This window comes from Halichoerus grypus, chromosome 6 (genome assembly GCF_964656455.1).
Source record: "Halichoerus grypus chromosome 6, mHalGry1.hap1.1, whole genome shotgun sequence".
NCBI classification, from domain to species: Eukaryota; Metazoa; Chordata; class Mammalia; order Carnivora; family Phocidae; genus Halichoerus; species Halichoerus grypus.
The window spans coordinates 54,980,341-55,000,798 of NC_135717.1; the positions used below are offsets into that span (position 1 = coordinate 54,980,341).

At 36.0% G+C, this 20,458-nt stretch overlaps 1 protein-coding gene across 4 annotated transcripts in view; it reads right to left on the reverse strand.

Moving 5' to 3' along the window:
* The window catches only part of MINDY3 (MINDY lysine 48 deubiquitinase 3), an 86,682-nt gene that overhangs the window by 23,161 nt on the left and 43,063 nt on the right, over positions 1-20,458 (reverse strand). For 3 of the 4 annotated variants that reach the window (XM_036097042.2, XM_078075179.1, XM_078075178.1), the window contains 2 exons: positions 18,336-18,416; positions 527-599 (listed from right to left, as the gene is read on the reverse strand). In XM_036097042.2, coding sequence (XP_035952935.2) covers positions 527-599; positions 18,336-18,416 — 154 coding nt within the window. The remainder of the gene's footprint in view (positions 1-526; positions 600-18,335; positions 18,417-20,458) is intronic. The other variant, XM_078075177.1, reaches the window with a different exon arrangement.

Here is a 20,458-nt window from a genome sequence, read left to right on the forward strand (position 1 = left end):
CTAGATCTTAATTGTCACCACAGAAAAATGGTAACTATGTGACATGACAGAGGTGTTAGCTAATGCTACCGTAGTTACCATTCTGCAATATATAAATTATCAAAGCAACACTTTGTATACCTAAAATTTACAGAATATTTGTCTATTTCAATTTTAAAAAGTATTCTGGAAGACTTATTTAATATTAATTTGAATAACAGAATAAAGGAATACCTTTTCAAAAAGCTTGTTTAGAAGGTGATATTTTCCTGTTTAACGCAGACTTTCAGAGGTCAAGACGCAAGTAATCATAACTCTGTTACCCCAAGAAACCTGCAAACCTTACACCATGTGAGAACTTGACAATCATTAAGCATCCTTATTTGTTCCCATTTTTACGTTTCCAATTTAAAATTTTCAAGAAATGCAACCTACATTTTATTCAATAATCCAAAAATACTTTTGAATAAAACTCAGGTATCAATCCATTTCAAACATATAAAGATATAAAACACCGAGTCAATGATAATAAAAGAAAATCTTTTACCTTCTGGATCATAGGTTTGAAAAACTCTCCTGGCTTGTTCTGAAGGAGCCTCGGGAGCAACTAAAGCCATGTCCTGAAAAGAAAAAAAGCCTGCTATCAACCAGCCACAATAATATCACGGCCTTAAAAATAAACAGAACAAATATGAGGCTAGGGTGAGGAAATTAGGAAATCGGGAGTCAGAAGATTTTGAGTGATATTTCTATCAGATGTGTGTGACTAGGTAAGTCACAAACTCTCTGGGCCTTAATTGGACATTTGAAAAATGGGAATAATAGTGCAACCACAGGCAATTGTTGTGAGCATGATACTGAAGCTTTATATAAAAACACGTGGAAAGTCTAATATTAAATAATTACTATAAAAATGCAACCTGCAAAAAGTAATGACTTACACTTTTGCTTTAATCATTGTTCAAATAAAAAGAAAGAAAACTTACAATATATCTAGTTTTCAAATATTTAAAAATTAAATCCAGAGATATGATAGCAAGCAATTACACAGAAATACATTTGGTATTTATTACTTTAGTAAACCTATTATAGCAATACCTAGCCACAGATCAATAATCAAGTTTTGCATGTCCAGAATTTTAATTTTTCTTAACTCAGAGGAAATATCTTGAAGGCAGATTTCTTTTTCCCATAAAATTCTCTATCACGACTAATTTCTTTGCATAGTAAGCAATATTACAATTTATCAAAAAAATCACAGAATTCAATGTTATCTTAGACTCTTCACAAACCTTTGCTCCACATATTTAAACTGTTACGAAATTCTATCTGACTGATAGAAATCTAGACTCTGAGCTACAGTTGTTTTCCTCTATTCATAGCGTTGGCCTGAGCCTTTGTCTAAAATTGTGTTCATTCATACAAACCTCATTAGAGAACAAGTTTCTAACTATCCCCTTTACCTTCTTGAATCCTCTTTAACAAGTTATAGGATAAAACTGTTAAATACAATTTGAAATGCTATTCCTCTGTGGAAATAAATTTTTATAGTAACTTTTGCCCTAATCACCGCTCCCCTCTTTATCTCGAAGATGAAGGAACAAAGTGTAAGAATCAATTAGTGTAGTTCTTATGATGAGACAAGGTGCTTCAGTTTGTATGGAAATAGAAGTCAAATGGAAACGGGAAAACAACAGATGCAAGCCCTCACACATATTTCACATAATAAAGTTAAGAAGTGCTATTTTATAACACAGAAAAATTTGGGAATGTACAATTCTTTCCCATTTACTACCCCTTGATAGCAACTTTTAGGGTCTCCTTTCCCTGCACTTTCAATATTACTTTGCAGATAACTGCATGTCAAGTGGCATGTTTTCATCTGGCCTTTCAATCCCTTTCTGATTTTATCACCCAGTCCTTCATTGCTGGATACTTGGACAATGTCTGATCTTTCGCTGTGATAAACACAGCCGCACCAAATAAACCTGAACATGTAATTTTCATACATGCACAGTTTTATCTGTAGGATCGAGCACCAGAGTAGGACTGCTGGGTCAAAGGAAGAATGCATTTGTAATTTGGGTTGATAATGCCAGATTCTTGGGTTATGTTTATTTAGCCTATTTAAAATAGTATTTCTTAAACATTCTTTCCTTTTTATAATACATCACCAGTACGGCCTTAGCCCTATAATTAACTTCGTATTGACGCTAGGATTGCCATGTTGTCAGCTCTCTGATTTAGGGAGCAATTACTAACACTGGGGCTATTATTATGATCCCCTAGCTGCTTTTATCACTTCCAACTGTAATTACAAAAGTTGCTCCATGTAGTTCACTGTAAGCTTTAGTTTTCTTAACTATTTCCAACCCCACTTCTTTTCAATTCTTCCCTTTAGCATGGCTGTTGGAATTTGGGGATTCGTCACTAAAATTCTGGATGAGAAGGTAGAGCTGCAGATGAGATTTTACCCAAGGGTAAACTTATACTGGCCCAAGATGAGGATACATTCTTTCTATTAACCATCTGCTGCATTTCAACCTTTGTTATTAGTAAGTGATGAGGAAAAGCTTAAAATGGGTGTTAAAACAGGACTTTGAATTAAAGGGAAAGGAAATACTATTTTTCTCGGTCACAAAAGAAAATCTTTTCAGGGGAAGAGGGGGCAAAGAATACAGCTGAAGTATTATTTTAATATTCTTACAAAATGAAATTTTGGGAAATTACTGTTGAGCTAATGAGGAAGATTCCAGTGTTAGCCACAGAAAAAGGCTTACATCAAATTCTCTGGCATTAAAGATGTCAGAAAATGCAGGCGCGTGAAAGAACTGAAAGTGAACTACCTGATGCCTTATCTCTAAGCTCTAAGTGCTATAAATAAAAAATATGCTAACGTAGAGAAGAATTAAAACAGACTTAATGAAATGTTCACTGCATATCGCTTACCTCTGGTTATGAACATAAAAAAAAACTTAGGCTTTAGAAAATGTATTATTCTTGTTTGAACAGGCTATATATGCTGGCCTGATCTAGAAGATCATTTGAAGCTTGGGCACAACTCCCAGTGTACTCTGGTTTAACAAATGTTCATTTAGAACATTTGGGGGCTGGCGTACTTTTTCTGTAATGGGCCAGAGAGTAAATAGGGCCATATGATCTCAGCAGCAAGACAATACAATAATACATAAACAAATAAGCATGGATGTGTTCCAATAAATTATTTTACAAAACCAGCTGGTGGCTTCATCTGGCCTGTGGGCCAGTTTGCTGCCCCATGCTGTAGAGAATATATTATTTCCCCAAGTGCACTGGCACTTATATTCAACATCCTTCTTTCTGACACATCTGGGAATACAAAGGTGTCCCTTAACAAGTTTTACGAAGAAGATACTTTGCTCTCAGCTCAAAAGAGGGTAGGGAATCCTAGCTGGAAGGAATTAGCAGAGCTGTGGGTGGGGGACTAGAACTGTGAGAAAAGCCGCAGTGAGGAAGGGAAATCAGCCTTGATGAAAGAATGAATCTGATTGTGAACACCAGGGGTTAGGAGGTGACGGTTATGTATCCAAACAGAGCACATGGAGTTCTCCTAATGCTGAGCACACTACGAACACTCCATGCCTGCCAACTGCAAGATGCTCATAGGCCAGTGGGAGCAGGACCTGAGCACTGGAGGAGGCCAGGGCTGGAGAACGTACGAGGTGAGACACGGAAACGGAGGACAGATTACTTCAAAGATGTCAGAATTGAGGACTGCAGAAAGGAACTGTGGTTGAAGTTCAGAAGTGTAAAATAAGTAGCTCAAAACCCTGGACGTGAGCAAACAACCCAGATGTGAACTACCTCAAGAGAAATTCCTTTTCTCCTCCCAAAATAAAACCCAATGGCACTGGTCAGGTTCCACATAATGAACCCAGCAACTGTAATGGTCATTACTAATAAAGTAAATTATGTCATGATCTTTTTTTAAATCTTGTTTTGCTCCTTTTGTCTCAATGATATACTAATAGCTAATTGGCTAAACTCCTTAGAAATTAACTGTTTTTAATCATACCACTCATTTTAGGATGTGTTTATGCTAGAGGGACAAAAGAAAAGGAAAAGCCCCCCCCCCAACATTAAATTCCAATGAAAACATTCCCAAAGTTTTCATCCACAAATCAAAGCCAGTACAGTCTTCCCAACTGATTACTAGCTTGCCTATTTTGACTGTTTACAACGCTTTTAGATTATCATAGAAAATGATGTTTTGTTAAAGGTTGTTTAAGTTTATGTAATGTTTAAATGTTTATGGATGAAATGTGGGGAAGTTATAAAACCACCTATTCCCATTAAAGTGTTCCGTGTTGAACACTTTAACTTTCTAATTTGATTTAAAATGACAAATACCAACACTAATTTTGGCCAATTTATTTAACTTAAAGACTTCTGAACAAGGTTCCTGGTTTAAGGATCTTGAACAGAATGATCCATGTGGTGAATCTGGTAATATATTAAATGTCAAATGTATTTCATACTTGCATAGCACGTTTGAATGGGAAGTAAAGAATTCATTCAACTGAGAAAGTGTCCTTTATAATCTTAAGACAAAATATTTTAGTGAGAGATACAACTGCTCTATTTTTCTTGCTGACCATAAAGGATGAAGTTAAAGAGAACTCTCAGTAACAGTTGTAGTGTGAGGAATAATGCGAGAACTTTACCTTTTAGGTTTCCATTTCTAGGACTTCATATAGCAATAGCTTTTATATATTTAATACATTTTTTGCATACAACTATGCACACACCCACAACGTTCTGAATACTGGTTGGCAAGCCTGTTAAATGGTAAAGACCTAGGTTGTATATTTATGGTCACAATCTAATGGAAGAGAGAAAAATATGCTACTATATGCTTATGTTGCTGAATAGTATTAAGAAAATTACCTCCTAAAATAAAATCCAAACATACATCAACCCCCCCGCCCTCTGAAAACCACTGAGTTATAAATAGAGTTTCTAATGATGTAATTCCAAGTTATCCAAGTCAACAAGGCTAGCTGTAAGCATTTTCTTTTCTTTATCCTAGCTTTATTAAGCAGAACAAAATTTCCATGGGTATTGCATCTGAAACTCTTTTAGGTATCTCCACTGGGAAAAGATACTAAACCTAATAGTTATTTAAATAGTGTTTTAGTTATCTAAACTCTGATTTACCATCAACATTATTTTTACTCTAAAAGTAGTTCTCTACTTGGTCAAATATAATCAGATACTTTTATCAGAGGAATGTCAGAACAAACAATTTCAATTTAGCCAATTTACTGGCCAACAGGGATTGCTAAACAATATAGCTTTTTAAAATTATCTAGCCCCAACCAACTTTCCTTAACTGACAAAGTGCTATAGAAGAGAAGGGGAAAAAGAAAGCCAAGCTGTAATGGGACTATCTAATATCCTATAGTCATGAAACAAGTATCTCTTTTTCGTGTAGTTCTGTCTGCACTATTCCTATAATTATTTGCTGTTCACCATAAACCTTTTAAAATGTAACATTAGCTATCCTTCTAAACACCTACTGAAATATAAGGCAGGCCTGTGTTCAGTTCGTTGGCTAGGTATAAGTAGCTCATGACTGAAAAAAGGTCTTTAAAGTTTATTCATAATACCTTTCTTCATTATCAAGATAAATCTCCTAAGTAATCAAAGAACCTGTGAGAGTTTTACCTAACTTCAGGAATGATCACACATATATAACATTTTAGCTTGCAGACATTTCATAGTGCCACGAAGAGCTCTTCAAAAGAAAAAAGTTAACTGGTACATAATTTCCCTTTAAGCTTTAAGTAATGTTTCACTTTAAAATCACTTTATATTTCATATTGACTCACACTCACTAACTACACTTCTGGAAATATTTTGGGAATCACTACGAAACCAATTTTAAATCAATTACCAAATACTCTCAAGTACATAATACTCTTCAGTGCAAATGTCAGAAACAATTCAGGTAGTACCACGTCAACTGAAAGTAGCTAGGACAGTGGACTTTTTCCTTATTCTTCCATTACTTCTCCCAAAATGGGCAAAAGCCCCTGGCTCTCTCCACAACAGCCCGCTGCTGTGTAGTGCTGATCTGTGTTGCATTAGCAGAGAAGTCAGGGAAGGAACATAAAGAAAAGCCCTTCAAGATTCTTTCTCCAAAAAAAAACCACTCTAAATGTACAGGCAGAAATACGGCAGTAGGAGGAAATCTCCAATGGACATGATTAGAATCATTACTATTATTACTACTAATGAATGGGCTTCTTTTTCTCCCTATTGTCGTAACTATACAACTCACCTTAATAATCCTAGCCTTTCTCAACTGGTTTCCGCCAAAGAATTCATCCCTAAGGCCTAACGCTTTGAGTAATGACTCTGCTGGGTTATCTATAATCATTTTCTGTGTTCTCTTGCTTATGTGAAGAAGCAGGTGAAGAAGCTGTTAGCCTTTCAACTACTGAATTTTTTTTTTTTTAAAGATTTTATTTATTTATTTGAGAGAGAAAGAATAAGAGAGAGCACATGAAAGTGGGGAGGGTCAGAGGGAGAAGCAGACTCCCTGCCGAGCAGGGAGCCCGATGCGGGACTCAATCCCGGGACTCCAGGATCATGACCTGAGCCGAAGGCAGTTGCTTAACCAACTGAGCCACCCAGGCGCCCCATCAACTCCTGAATTTCATGAAGAGAACAGCTAACCTAAGCCATTCCTCTCTCCGCACATGAATACCTACATAATTCAAGAAGACCGATTTTCTGACTTCTTTAAATGGTTTAAGTTAATATTCAATGATCACCTGGATAAAAATCAATCAGAAAATTCCTCCTTATTTCTAAGTAAAGACTCTATCATTTGAATCGTTTTAAATTCAGTTAAAACACCTGGACTCAAAGTAACTTATGGTGCTAGGTGGTATTGTTGTTCTCAATTTCTTGCGCCTCCCAGCCTTGTAAGAGGATTATTTATCAAGGCCTGTGGCTATGGGCTGTGAAGTACCTCTCTGGGAGGGGTCTACTTCCTACCCTCACTGACATCAGGTTTGGCCAGGTGACTTCTTTTGGCCAGAGCAATATAAGCAAAAGTGACATTCTGCTAGCTCCTAGAAGCTTGAAGTGCCCACCCGTGGCTTTGCCAAGTGTCTTTCTCTTTTCCCTCTACCAGGAGAATTGCACATTTCTGACAGGCTGCTCCTTCAGTCCAGATCTTAGAATGAAGAAGGCACATGGAACACACCTGCAGCCACCATGTAAACTAAGAGAGAAATAAGCTCTGGTGTGTGTTTGGGGAGAAGGGGTATGGTGGGAGCGGTGTACCCAGTATAGGCAAATATGGGGTGCACTGTCTATAGAGGATTTAAATATAACAAAACTCACCTTGTTGAAATGCTTTTATAATCACCAACACATGCAGGGAAGTCTAAATAATTCTAGTGGTCTAATATCCCTCCTGCCTGGGGTGGACTGCTCTCATTGCCGCCGCTTTTTTTTTTTAAGGTTTTATTTATTTATTTGAGAGAGAATGAGAGGGAGCACATGAGGGGGGGCGGTCAGAGGGAGAAGCAGACTCCCTGCCGAGCAGGGAGCCTGATGTGGGACTTGATCCCAGGACTCCAGGATCATGACCTGAGCCGAAGGCAGTCGCTCAACCAACTGAGCCACCCAGGTACCCGCCTCCTTCTTGAATATGGAATAAATCACTGAAATTTCAGGGTTGTTACTTCAAGAAACTGGCAAAAGGAATTAAAATCTCATATCCTGGCTGGGGCTTTATTCTGCTTGCGCCACATGTACATTTGCTCTTCCTGTTCATAGTTGGCCTACCTTTTCCTCTTGTCTTTCCCTTCATGTTTATCCTCTGACATTGATTGTAATACTGTAAGCTGCATAAAGGGGAATCTCCACATATACAGACTTTCTACGTTTCATATGAAAATGAATGCCTACGAAGATTACACTGTAGTCCACATAACACTATGTAATTTAAGGTTGGCAGGCTTGCATTAGTTATCAATGCAAAGTAAGGGACAACCCTGACCATACACCCTTCCCTCGCCCACAAATCCTTCCTTTTATATTATTTGAAACAAGGTTTGACTATGAAAAATAGTCACAATATTCAAATTTCTAATACTCTTAACTTTTATCAGAGCTTTACGGAAAAGTTCTTCTTGTTCGTTATGAAGGTTATTCTACTTCCATGTACATGCTTTACATTCATGCCTTGGAAATTCACGTTAAGCCTTCCATATCAAGCTAAGCATGCAGACATAGTAGAGTGAAGATGGTCTGGGAATAAAGGATTATTCCAGCTGGTCCCATATCTGATCCCAACCTTTGCTTCCTTCTTAGTCTTCTAGCACAACCAGTATAGTTCAGCCATACCAAACCAATTACTATTCCCCAAATATAGCATGGACCGTCACATCCCCCATCTCGTCCTTTCACTTTATCTTTTCTCCAAGCCTAGAATATTGCCCTTACTTCATATTAAGTCAAAAACTTATCATGTCCTTTAATTCAAGTATCATATCCTGTGCACTCACCTCTCCCCTCTTCCAGTCTCTATTCCACCCTTGTGTAATTATTTGTTTTTTTGTTATCCTAAGGGACAGAAAAAGTGAAAAGCTACGGAGTCAGAAGACTGGAGTTTGAATCTTGGCTTTGGCGCTCACTAGTATATAACTCTGGAGAGGTTATTTTTCACTGGCCCCAGGCTATAAAATGTAGATGAGAAACGGTACTTACCTCACAGGGGTGCCCTGAGGACTAAATGAGGAATGCATGCAAGATGGTTAGCATAATGCCTGACACAGGCGACGCTCAGTAAACGGAAACAGAAAATTATTACACCGCATCATTCATCTTTGCACTTCAAGAGGACTTAGTACAATGCCTAATGGTAGCTATACTGGGTCCTGCGGGAAAACAGGTAAAGCGCAGTTCACACCAGTGATCACAAGCAGGTAAAAAGCTGGAAGAAATTTTAGGGGCAACAAGGGAGTAAGAGAAGCAGGAGTCAAAACACAAAAGACATCAAGGCTGGACCATGAATAATGAGCAGGATTTTGGTCGCATTCTGGGCAGAGGGTGACATAAATAAAAACACAGAGAAATAAAATCACAAACTTGCTAACACTATCATACATTACATACATAAGAGCTTTTGCTCTTTTCTGCTAGCCAATGTATTTACTGCAATTATTTCCATCAATTATAGACAGACACCTAGAGATGTCGACCTATCAACACCGATTCTAATTAAAACTCATGACAGAACACCTGTAGGCCTTTTTATCAATGATATTTTACCTTGTTTGGATAATTATATGACTACCGTCACAAAAAAATATTAGAAACAAATTGAAAGGGAAAGAGGGATGGCCTTCAGTCAGCAGGCTGACATGACTGACATGATTAACAAGCAAAATCCTAAAAATAAAAACCAGACACAGAAACGGCTGCCTAAGGGCATTCAGAGTAGTATGAAAGAGAAGGTAAGAGCAATTTGTCACTTTAAGGAGGCAAGAATATTTATAATATATTTTGAAACATCTCTGATAAAAACAGTTAAAAATAAAATTTATGATGGCACAAATCCTTGGCATAACTCTACAGATAGCTGATGAGGGTTAGCTCCAAAGTGTGCTAAGCAGTTAGCAAACAGTTTGTGGTTAAAAATTCACAGTTTTTCAATAATTTAAATAAATGAAAATTGTTAATTTATGTAGACTTCTACCCAAACTTTCCAAGTCGTTCAAATACCAGCTGCTATTCTTACGTTAGAGGATAGGTGTTAAAAGCACACATGACAAGTTATGACTTCAACTATAAAAATAAATACTTTAGGTCTCAAATCCATTTCCTTTCTATAGTAGAGAAGGCATGACATTGAAACATAAGCACAGACTCACAAATCTACTTAAGATAAATGGATGGGGTGACTAACTACATTAATATAGCAGACTGCAACATTCTACATGTTACAGAATGCCCACCTGTGAATTTAACCTGCCTTCCACGTTCCACGACTTTGACCCAACAAGGAAAGACACACAGAGGCTGAATTTTCTTTATAACAAAGTCTCTAAAGCATTGTTTCACTTTTTCTTAAAATTGTGTTTATGACATGTAGAGAAATGTATTAATGGTCAAGTAGGGCTGTCCAGTTTTTAAACAGCTAAAAAAAGAAACCTAACACTTAATCGCAGTAGTCTTCCTAACGTTACATCCAAGGATGAACAACACAAAAGGAGCTTGCCCTGGAGAAAGAATTCTAAACAGACTCCCAGTAACAGATACCACCATAAGAGTAGTCAGCTCATGCGGGAACAGTTACATGTTTTGTTCCTCCTTCGCATTCAGTTCAGTTTCTTTATATATTCTGAGTTTCAACAGTCATGTGTTTTCATTTTATGTGTTCTTACCTAAAAGGAAAACTGCTTTATCACAGCAAAGGTCAAAGGTGATACTCTGCACACACAGAGTCCTTTTTATAACCATAAAAGAGAACAAAAAGAGATGTAAAACTCATCTCTCCAACTTCAAAAGACAGTATGAAATGGATTACCAGGGAAATTAGTCACCGATCTTCCGAAGATGAAACTAGATGTTACATAGGTAAGGTCCAGCTATTTTTATATTGAACCAGCAGCTGTCATCCCACATTGAGATTGAAATGCACAATAAAAACAAAAACAACAAATTTATTTTGTCTACTACTTTATACACATATAATTCTAACAAACTCAAAAGTATATTTTCAAACGTAAAGCCCTCATCTTCAATTTGCTCTAAAAATTAATTTCGTAATTAGTTCCAGTTCACGAGGAAATAATGAAAATGACGCAAATAATTTAATCTTAAAACCAAAATATAAAAAAAGGAAGACAAAAAATCAAAGGGAAAATTGATGGTTAGAGAGAAGAAAAAGGTAAGTGGACAACTGCCCAAATATTCTGTCAGGTGATATTTGGGCATTTAAAGAATATATGTTTCAGTATGAAAAGACCTGACTCCTAAAAGATTATTTAAAAATGTTACACAGCCTATTTTAACAATAAGAGCTATTTTTTTTTAAATTAAGGGAAATAATTCAAAAAAGATAAGTTTAAAAATATAGGTTCTGTATTCAAGCATCTACTACTCAAAATCATTTCTTTTACCTGTGCAGTAAGTTCTTAAGTTTTCAATTTATCAAAAGTACCACGGTACTTGAATTAAAAATAAAAGTACCATGGTACGATGACTTTTAACATACTACCCATACCTATAAGGCACACTCTCTCACAATGCACTGATCTGAAAATTTTATTCTGTCATGGCTTAAATGACTTGCTTGGAGAATTCTCCACCCTACTTAATGGAAATTAAGTTTCCTTCTTTGAAGAAGTCCATTTTCACCCACATCCTCTTATTACACGGTTCTGTGGGACCCCTGCTGCTTGATGAATCTGAGTTCCTATGCGATCCCTGCAGTTAATATTGAGGAGCAATAGCACATAACCTAAGTATAAAAGTCCCACTTATACAGGATGGTTTCTATGTATGTTTTGCAACCACATTCTCTAAGATACATCAAAGAGTACAATATCATATTTGTTGTTTCCAAGATACAGAGGTTTAAGAAGAAGAAAGATCACTTGTCTAAGTCAGATGGAAGAGTAAGAGGATTTATAAAATGTGGCAGATAGTTAAATTTAAAAACTTAAAGGAGATAAAAAAGATGGTTATAATCAATCTGAAGTTTTACCTGCTCATAAAAAGTCAATTATTAAATTTACTTTTACCATTGATTTTCAAATAAGATTGAATTGTGAAAAATCTCTACCTACCCTACAAAATGTGTTGAATGAGCTCCATGGGTCAGGAAGAGGGTTCCAATAAAATAAAAAAGTTATTTTTTTATTTTGGGCCACTGGACATCTCAAATATCTGGGTAACTTTATTAAGTAAACAGTTTGGCACTCAAATTTAAAATCACAAACTTTACACCTCTTTTAAAATAAACTATAAAGTTATTTTACTGAATAGGAACAATTTTCTTACCCATCCTCAAACCATGAACAGAAATTTTAAACATGATAGAGTATATGTGACAATGCTTATTTATAAATACTCATCAAAGTTGTTTTTATTCACTAATCTGGAGAAAGAATCTGTATGTGTATTTAAGTTGATAAGGCAGAAGAGCAAAAGCGAGTTCTTCTGTTTTAGTCTCCGTATAGATACTGAATACATTAACTGTTATTTCTTGATTTATAAGCTTAGAGATCTATTGAATTCTTATGATCAAAGACAACTTAGTATTCCTAAGTCCCCATCTCTCCCCCTTATTCACATACCAACATGGTTATATCACAGTTTTTGCTGAGAAAAATCTTCAGTGTTTTCTGGAATTCATTTGTTCAACAAAAATTTACTGAGCACCAACACTGTGTCTGGCACTGTTCTAGGCAGTGGAAAACAGCAGGAGACAAGAGAGACTAAAATCCTGCCTTCAGAGAACTTACTGAGAAAGACAGATATATAAAACAAATATATAGTATGCACCTAAAACCAGAATATATTAAAAACTCTTAAAATTCAATAACAAAAAAACCAACAACCCAATTCAAAAATAGGCAAAGGACTTGAATAAACATTTCTCCAAAGAATATATACAAATGGCCAAAAAGTATATTAAATAAATGATGAACATCATTAGTCACTAATTAGGGAAATGCAAATCAAAATTACAATGACCACTTAACACTCACTAGGATGGTTTATAATAATAATAAAAAGGAAAGAGGAAAATAACAAGTGTTGGAACCCTTGTATATTGCTCATGTGAATGTAAAATGGTGTAGCTGCTGTGGAAACAGTTTCCCAAAAAGCTAAACATAGAATTGTCATATGACCCAGCAATTCCAGTTCTAAATATTTACCAAAAAGAATTGAAAACAGGGACTCAAACAAGTGCTTGTAGAGAAACATTCGCATTATTCACGCTAGCCAAAGGTGGAAGCAGACCAAATGTCCACTGAGTAGATAACTGAATTGTGTTCTGTGCATACAACAGAGTATCGTTCAGCCACAGAAGGGACTGAAGTAGTGATGATAACGTGCTGCAAAGAGGACAGACCTCAAAACCATTACACTCAGTGGAAGAATCCCCAACAAAAGGTCACATGTTGTAGGATTCCATTTATAGGAAATATCCACGATAGGTAAATTCATAGAGCTTGAAAGCAAATTGGTGGTTACTGGGGTTCTGGAGAGAAGGAATGGGGAGTACATGCTTAATGGATATGGGGTTTTACTTTGGAGTGATGGAAATGTTTTGGAACTAGTTACAGGTGGTGGTCGCACAACACCCTGAATGTACTGAATGCCACTAAATTGTTCACTTGAAAACGGTTTTGTTATGTGAATTTCACCTCAATTAAAATATACCTATATCTGTGAGAATGTTAATGAAAAGGTGGGGGGAGTAAGGGGTTGACCTCTTAGAAAAGGTAACCAGGGAAGGTTTACTAAGGAGGTGACTTTTGAATACCGACCTGAAGGAAGAAAAGAATCCTGTATACAGACACCTGAGGCAGGATCATTTTAGGCAAAGGGAACAGCACGTGCAAAGGGCTTGCCTCATTCCTGACTTAGAGGAAAGATCAGCGTGGCCAAGCAAGACAGGAAGGGGAGTAGTAGGAAATGTGATTAGAAAGGCAATGGGGAAACAATCAGATGAGGTGAGGTAGGGCCTACTAAGTTATTCTAAGGACTTTGGCTTTTATGCTTAATGAAGGGGAACCAATGTAGGGTTTCGAGCATAAGAGTAACATGAAGTGACTTACATTTTAACAGGGCCATTTTAGTTGCTGAATTGAGAAGATACTACAGCTCCTCGAAGGGCAACAGCATAGTCCTCAGTTAGGAAGCTACTGCCAACGATCTAGGGGAGAGATTTCTCCAATTTGTCTTTCAATTCTTTCAGTAACTTTTCAGTTTCTAGTTTGTCTGTCAAATGTTCTTTCCTCATAGCCTCCAGAATTTCATGGATATAATAACTTCTCTTACAGTTTTTGGTTTTTTGAAGTTTTCTTTTGAGCCCTACACTGTCCTATACTATCTCCATTCTTTCTTTTTTTTTTAAATTTATTTTCTTGAGTTCCTTTTCCCCTATTGCTTTAAGTTTTTTTATGTTATATTACCATACATTACATCATTAGTTTTTGATGTAGTGTTCCATGATTCATTGTTCCATGATTCATTGTTCACCCAGTGCTCCATGCAGTACGTGCCCTCTTTAATACCCATCACCAGGCTAACCCATCCACGTACGCCCCCTATTGCTTTGATTTCTGTTTTTCATGTAAGCATTCTAAGCATTGCCCATGTGGGTGGGACTTGTAAACCGCACTGTGGGGTTATGTGGCTGGGCCATTTTGTTGAGATACCCCGAACTACAGTGTCTCAGTCTTTACTCTTGACTGGGTCAATGGGCCCAATGAAAAATTAATTGCTTTAATCATGAGTGGGTACATTCAACAAGAGCAAAGCTGCTGAGCTCTTTCTGAGACTCTAAGATTAATCATTAAAAACACTCATCTCATTAGCTTTCTCTAACTCTCATCTATCCAATCCAATCTGTCACCAAGTCCTGTCAGTTTACCGCAGGAATAAATCTCTCAAATTTATGTACTTCCATTAATGTCTACCATCATTACCCTGGCCAAACCACATCCCCTGCTTACCTAGAATACTACAAAAGTTTTCTTTACCCACTCCCTAGGTTATCCTTCAGGATGTCTGTTTTCCACAATCAGCCATAGTCATCTCCAAAATGCAAATTTAATCCTGTTTCTTTCCTTCCTATTTCCCCCAAAACTATTCCCACAACCGATTTTTGCTGTCATTACTCTTTGAACAGAGTCTTTCTAGTCAAAGACCTGTTTTTGCTTCTGTACCCTCATCTTACACCTTGCCCCTCGAATCCTCAGTGCTCCCGCTCTTCTCTTCCAGTTTGTTCCCACCATAGTCCTTGGCTCCTATTTCTTGTCTAGGGAAGGCTTTTTTCCCTCTTCCCATAATTTCATCTTACTAATGCCTTGATGCTCATTGTAGACATCAGTTCTTCAAGGAAACATTCCTAATCTTCCAAAACTAAGATACATTCTTAAGAGCTTTATAGACCTGTACTTTGTCAGCCCTCATCATAGTTATAATTTTATAGCTTTGTAAGTGATTCTTTGATGAATGCCTCCCCCATTAGAATGTATACCTCCACAAGAACAGAAGCACATCTATTTTTGCTCACCACTGTCTTCACAGCACCTAGCATAATGCCAGGCACATACTATACGCCCAGTAAATTTCTGACAAATGAATATACACACGAATGAGGACAGTTGCAACTACCATCACCTCCGGTGTGTCACATCAAGAATTACACTGCTTTCCAAAAGCATTTTAAAATGTTAAATTACAGAACGCTTTGAAAATTATGACCTTTAAACATGCTTTTTTACTTAATCATAATCAGCACAAAGAGGTCAGCACATGAAATACATACCCATACAAACATATCAGTTTTACAGAAAAAGACCTCAGCATTTACATTACGCTCCTGTTTGTTTCAGGCCATGGAACATAAAGTGAGAGAATCCCCCAAAAGAAATAAACCCAAACTCAAAAATAAATAAGAAAAACAAACCTCTAGACTACTTTTTGAGTAACAAAAACAAGGCCAAAATTACTTGGTCAAATATAGAAATATCAAAGAATGATCAAATAATAGGTCTTATAATGTAAAGAACAGCACAATTTACATATTTTCTATCTGACGAAGACTACATAAATACTACTTTATTTAAAAAAATTTTAAACTGGACCTAATAAATGTTATGAAGCATTACTGATCTCATTCACTACTTATGTGATCTCCCAGCTTCTATCTCAAAGGGAAAAATTCTTTATTTGCAACTCTTTTTAAAGAACCATGTTCAAACAGTCTAAATTCAGTTGTTTTAAAATACACTGAAGAGGAAGTACTCATGCTTTTAAGAAGCTTCAGAATGAGTCATGAAAAAATATTTTTAGAAGATATAAATATCACTGGAACCCAAGTGCGGAAAATTTATGCACAGGCTTTATTCATTGAACTAATGAATCCCTACACTATGTGCCAGACTATGTACCAGATCCAGAGATACAAAAGTAAGTACCAAAACAATTAGTATAAAGTCAAGACTTCTAAAAGAGAAAAAAGGTACTTGATATATGTGATTCTTATTATATAGTTGAAGTTGAAGACCCTAAATAGTTGAAGACCCTAAAATCTTACCATAAAATTCTTTCTAATCACTCTCTGCGTTTGTGCATTTTCCAATCAGGATTATCGGTAGCTCCAGGGATGCAAGTAAATGGAGATTTGAAAATGTTGTGTGACTTAGGAGGCGTACACGGAGCTTGTTCTGTGAGACAGGGGTTTTTCTCTCTATGCACGTCACATCTCTCATTCAACGTTTTGTTGCACGTGATTGAGGTCTGTGATTAAGATGAATGAGAGGGTCCCTGCCCTACACAAGGCTCTCTGGACACACAAAAAAAGGTATGGGAAGTAGGAACCATGCACTGTGTGATAAATGCAATTGCACAACAGATCAAATGCTATGGAAACAACAAAGAACACAAAGCAGGTGGGTAGAAAGTGTATGTTTCATAGAAAAGAAGGTATCTATCAAAAGACCTAACAGATACTAAAATACAAAATGCCTGCGTATGTGTATAGCTCAGTTGACACTGTTCCTTCCATTAACCTTCTGTAAAATCTCTTCTGATACTTAACAACAAATTCATTTCTTAAATATCAATCATAAAATTTAAGATTTAAAATATTTTCATCTCATTATCTTTTATATATGAAACTTACATTGTTTCACAGAATTTATTAGCTTTCCTGTCCTAAAAAATGGGGCTGGAGATAAAAATAATAATTGGCTTGAAACTACATTTTTGCATGTAAATTGGAACTGATTTTCTTTTCTGGAAATTTAGAACACTTGACACAAAAATTAGTCAATGATGAAATCTTCCCTCTGGAATTCAAAGTTGTTTAGTTTTTATAGTTTACATTATGTTTTTAACTTCTTTTCTAAAACAGCAAAAGCTTTCAGACTAAATTTAACTTAGTACTTTTACTTCTGTAGTCCTGTCGAAGTCTGTACTTTTTGAGTTATATTTTATAGCTTTTTATGTTTAAGGTAAGTACGTGTCTTGCTCTAAATCCACTCACTAGATTTTGGCAGCACATTAAAAGTAATCCAGTAATAAGTGAGGAAACAGATCCCCACAACTTAGCACTGTCAGCTCACTCTTTGGTATAATTTATATGAGTCATACTTTTTTCAGACACTAGTAAAATTACACTAACAAGTACAATCTAAAAAAGCATATGGGTAATCAGGGAAGTCCTCTAGACATAAGGAACCTCAAAATAAACAATTCTGTATTTTCTCCCTTTACTCCAACATCAGCAACTCCATGTTTAATAAATGCAGAATAATGACGATGGCAGTGAGGATGATGATGGCAACAGCCAAAATTTCCCAGGCACTTAACTTGCATTAGGTAATGCTAAACATTTTATATTTAAACCTGACGACAAATCTAAGAGTGAGGTATTATCAGAAACCCTTATTTTAAAGACATGGGAAAAGAGGCTGAACAACATTTGGAAGTGGGAAGGCTAGGCTTCAAACGAAGTCTGTCTGACTCCAAAGCTCTTAACCACTCCATGTGGAGAAAGAAATACTATCATTAAAGGATGAAATTTAGAAACAGGTTTGTTTTAAGAATTTGAAAATAAACATATTCAAATGCATTTAATCTATGTCAATACTGTAACCATATATGTATCAAAACTGTAGAATTTATTACATCTTAACACTTCTATACCACTGAACTATTAATAGATTTAAAAATATTTTCCTAGATGTTATAACTAAAATTATTTTATACTATGTAAATTAGTCTTAACCTCTCTACAGAAGAGCACTCTAAAACTTTTAGTTATTTAACAGTGATTTCTGAAAAATATCGAAAACCAAAGCTCCAAAGTTATAAAAGATAAAGAAATTATAACTAAATCATGACAGAGTTTACTGAAATAATTGTAAAATAGAGCAGTGTAACAATATTTTCTTTACTATTAATTTTTTAGATTTTGGAACAATCCACTTGTTAGTAGGAATACACTGAATTTTGCACAAAGATCCAAACTAAATATGGACTTAGATTACTCATTGCCTGATGTCATACTTAAAAAAAAAAAAAAAAAAGTCCTGCTATAAGCATACCTTGGCAAAAAATACGGTGAGGTGAGTTTCACTGCCAACAATCCAAATAGGGAATTTTGGAGATTTCAAGTAAGAACCAACCTAGAACAAATGTAGCAAAATAAACAAACAAATGAAAATTTTATACTGCCTGCTGAATATTTGCCCACGAATATTAGAAGCATAACTGAAGTGTCCAATTCATACTTAAATGGAATAATGTATTGTGCCAGAATGCCTCACCCATAAAGGTCAAATGCTGAATGTAAAAATCAATGTTATAGACAGCCAGGGCTAAGCTTATATCGTACCTTTACATCAGAGTAACAATAATACAGATTTAACACAGCTGGAAAAACTTAGTTTAGCCCTAAGAATCATTCTCAGGTTTTACTAAAGTTGCTAAACAGAATGACCACTTCTAGATTTTCAGCTTTGTTCTCAAATCCTTAAACTACAAACTTGATGATAATTACTTTATCAGGAGAGCAATTATAAATTAACAAATGAATATACTTACGAATAAATAACATAAAGGGGAAAAGCCTTAAGCACATCCTGTCTTCAAAGAACTAGGGCAATATGATAATCTCTCTAAAGCAAAATATATAGTCCAAAATATTTAAAAATATGAACGAATCCTGTCACTTGATTCTTCATGGTTGGAGGTAAGTTCTAAGTTCTACAATATGAAGTCTCCTTACAACGTACAAAAAGTTACACTTACAGCCTGTCTCATGGCTATATATTTAATCTATAAAAACCACAGTATCCAAAATTTGAGAGTATCATTTTTGTGTGTGACTGAGAAAGTTTAAAATCAACAACAAAAAAAACAGACTTGGGAAATGCCATCATGTTCACATCAATCAATTCTATACTCTTATGAGGACAGAGACTACAACTTAAAAACAACCTTACCAATCTAATTTGGTTTATTTTCTTTTCTCACACAGACTCCCTGGAATGGGGAAATGCCAAGTGGCTACCTGCAGCAATCAGGGCAATTCCTCCCTCATTAGTCAACAGCCCTGACAGGATGCCCTGCTTTCAACCACCATGATGGCTCTTTGGAATTTATCTAATCATTAGGAAGTGGGAAATAGGTACTCTCTCGTATTCATGGACAGAAGCACCAGTATCTTTGTCCTATGATGGGAAGGATGAGCGGGATGTGATGGCAATGGTGAACCAGGAGAGCAGGAAGGATGATGGTTTGGGGAAAACAGAGTAAGAGCAAAGGACAAAGACAAAGGAAAAGCTCTGATCACAGGTTCAGAGTAGAAGGGATTTCAGAGGTGCTCAGCCTAAGTTCTTCAATTTTACATCAGAAACAAATATACAGGATCAGTGCCTTGTCTGAATTCAAACAGGTAACTAGTACAGAGCGGGAATTAAAACTCAGGTTTTCTGACTCCTCATGTGGTAGCAGCCTCTTGTGGTGAAAAGTTTAGTGGTTATTTAATTTCTCTTTTAGAAAATGTGCGTTTGTGTGTTATTTAATTAAGGTAGAAGTAAAATATGAGGATAATATATGGTAGGATCAAAAGGTAAAAGAATGAACTCATTAAGTGTCTTATGCTAATATAAATAAGTTAGAGTGCATAAATAGTGCAGCCCCTTTGGAAAAACAGTCTGACAGCTCCTCAGCAAGTTAAGCATGTAATTACTATATGACAAACAATTTCACTCCTGGGTATACATCCAAGAGAAATGAGAACATGTTCACAAAAAATTTATATACATGGATGTTCCTAGCAGTATTATTTATAGCAGCACAAAGCAGAAACAACCCAAATGTCCATCAGCTGATGAACAGATAAACAAAACTGATATATAATACAACAGAATATTTGGTCATAAACAGAACAAAGTACTAATACATGTTCAAACAAGAACAAACACTGAAAACGGTATGTTAAGTGAAAAGAAGCCAGACACTAAAGGCTACAGATTGTTATGATTCCATTTAGATGAAATGTCCAGAATAGGCAAAACCACAGAGAAATAAAGCTGCCAGAGGCTGGGGAGGAGTGGGGAAGTGACTGCTAATGGGTTTAGAGGATCTTGTGAGAGTTAAGAAAAACATTCTGAAATTAGGTAAGTGGTGATGGCTGCACAACCTTGTGAAAAACCACTGAACC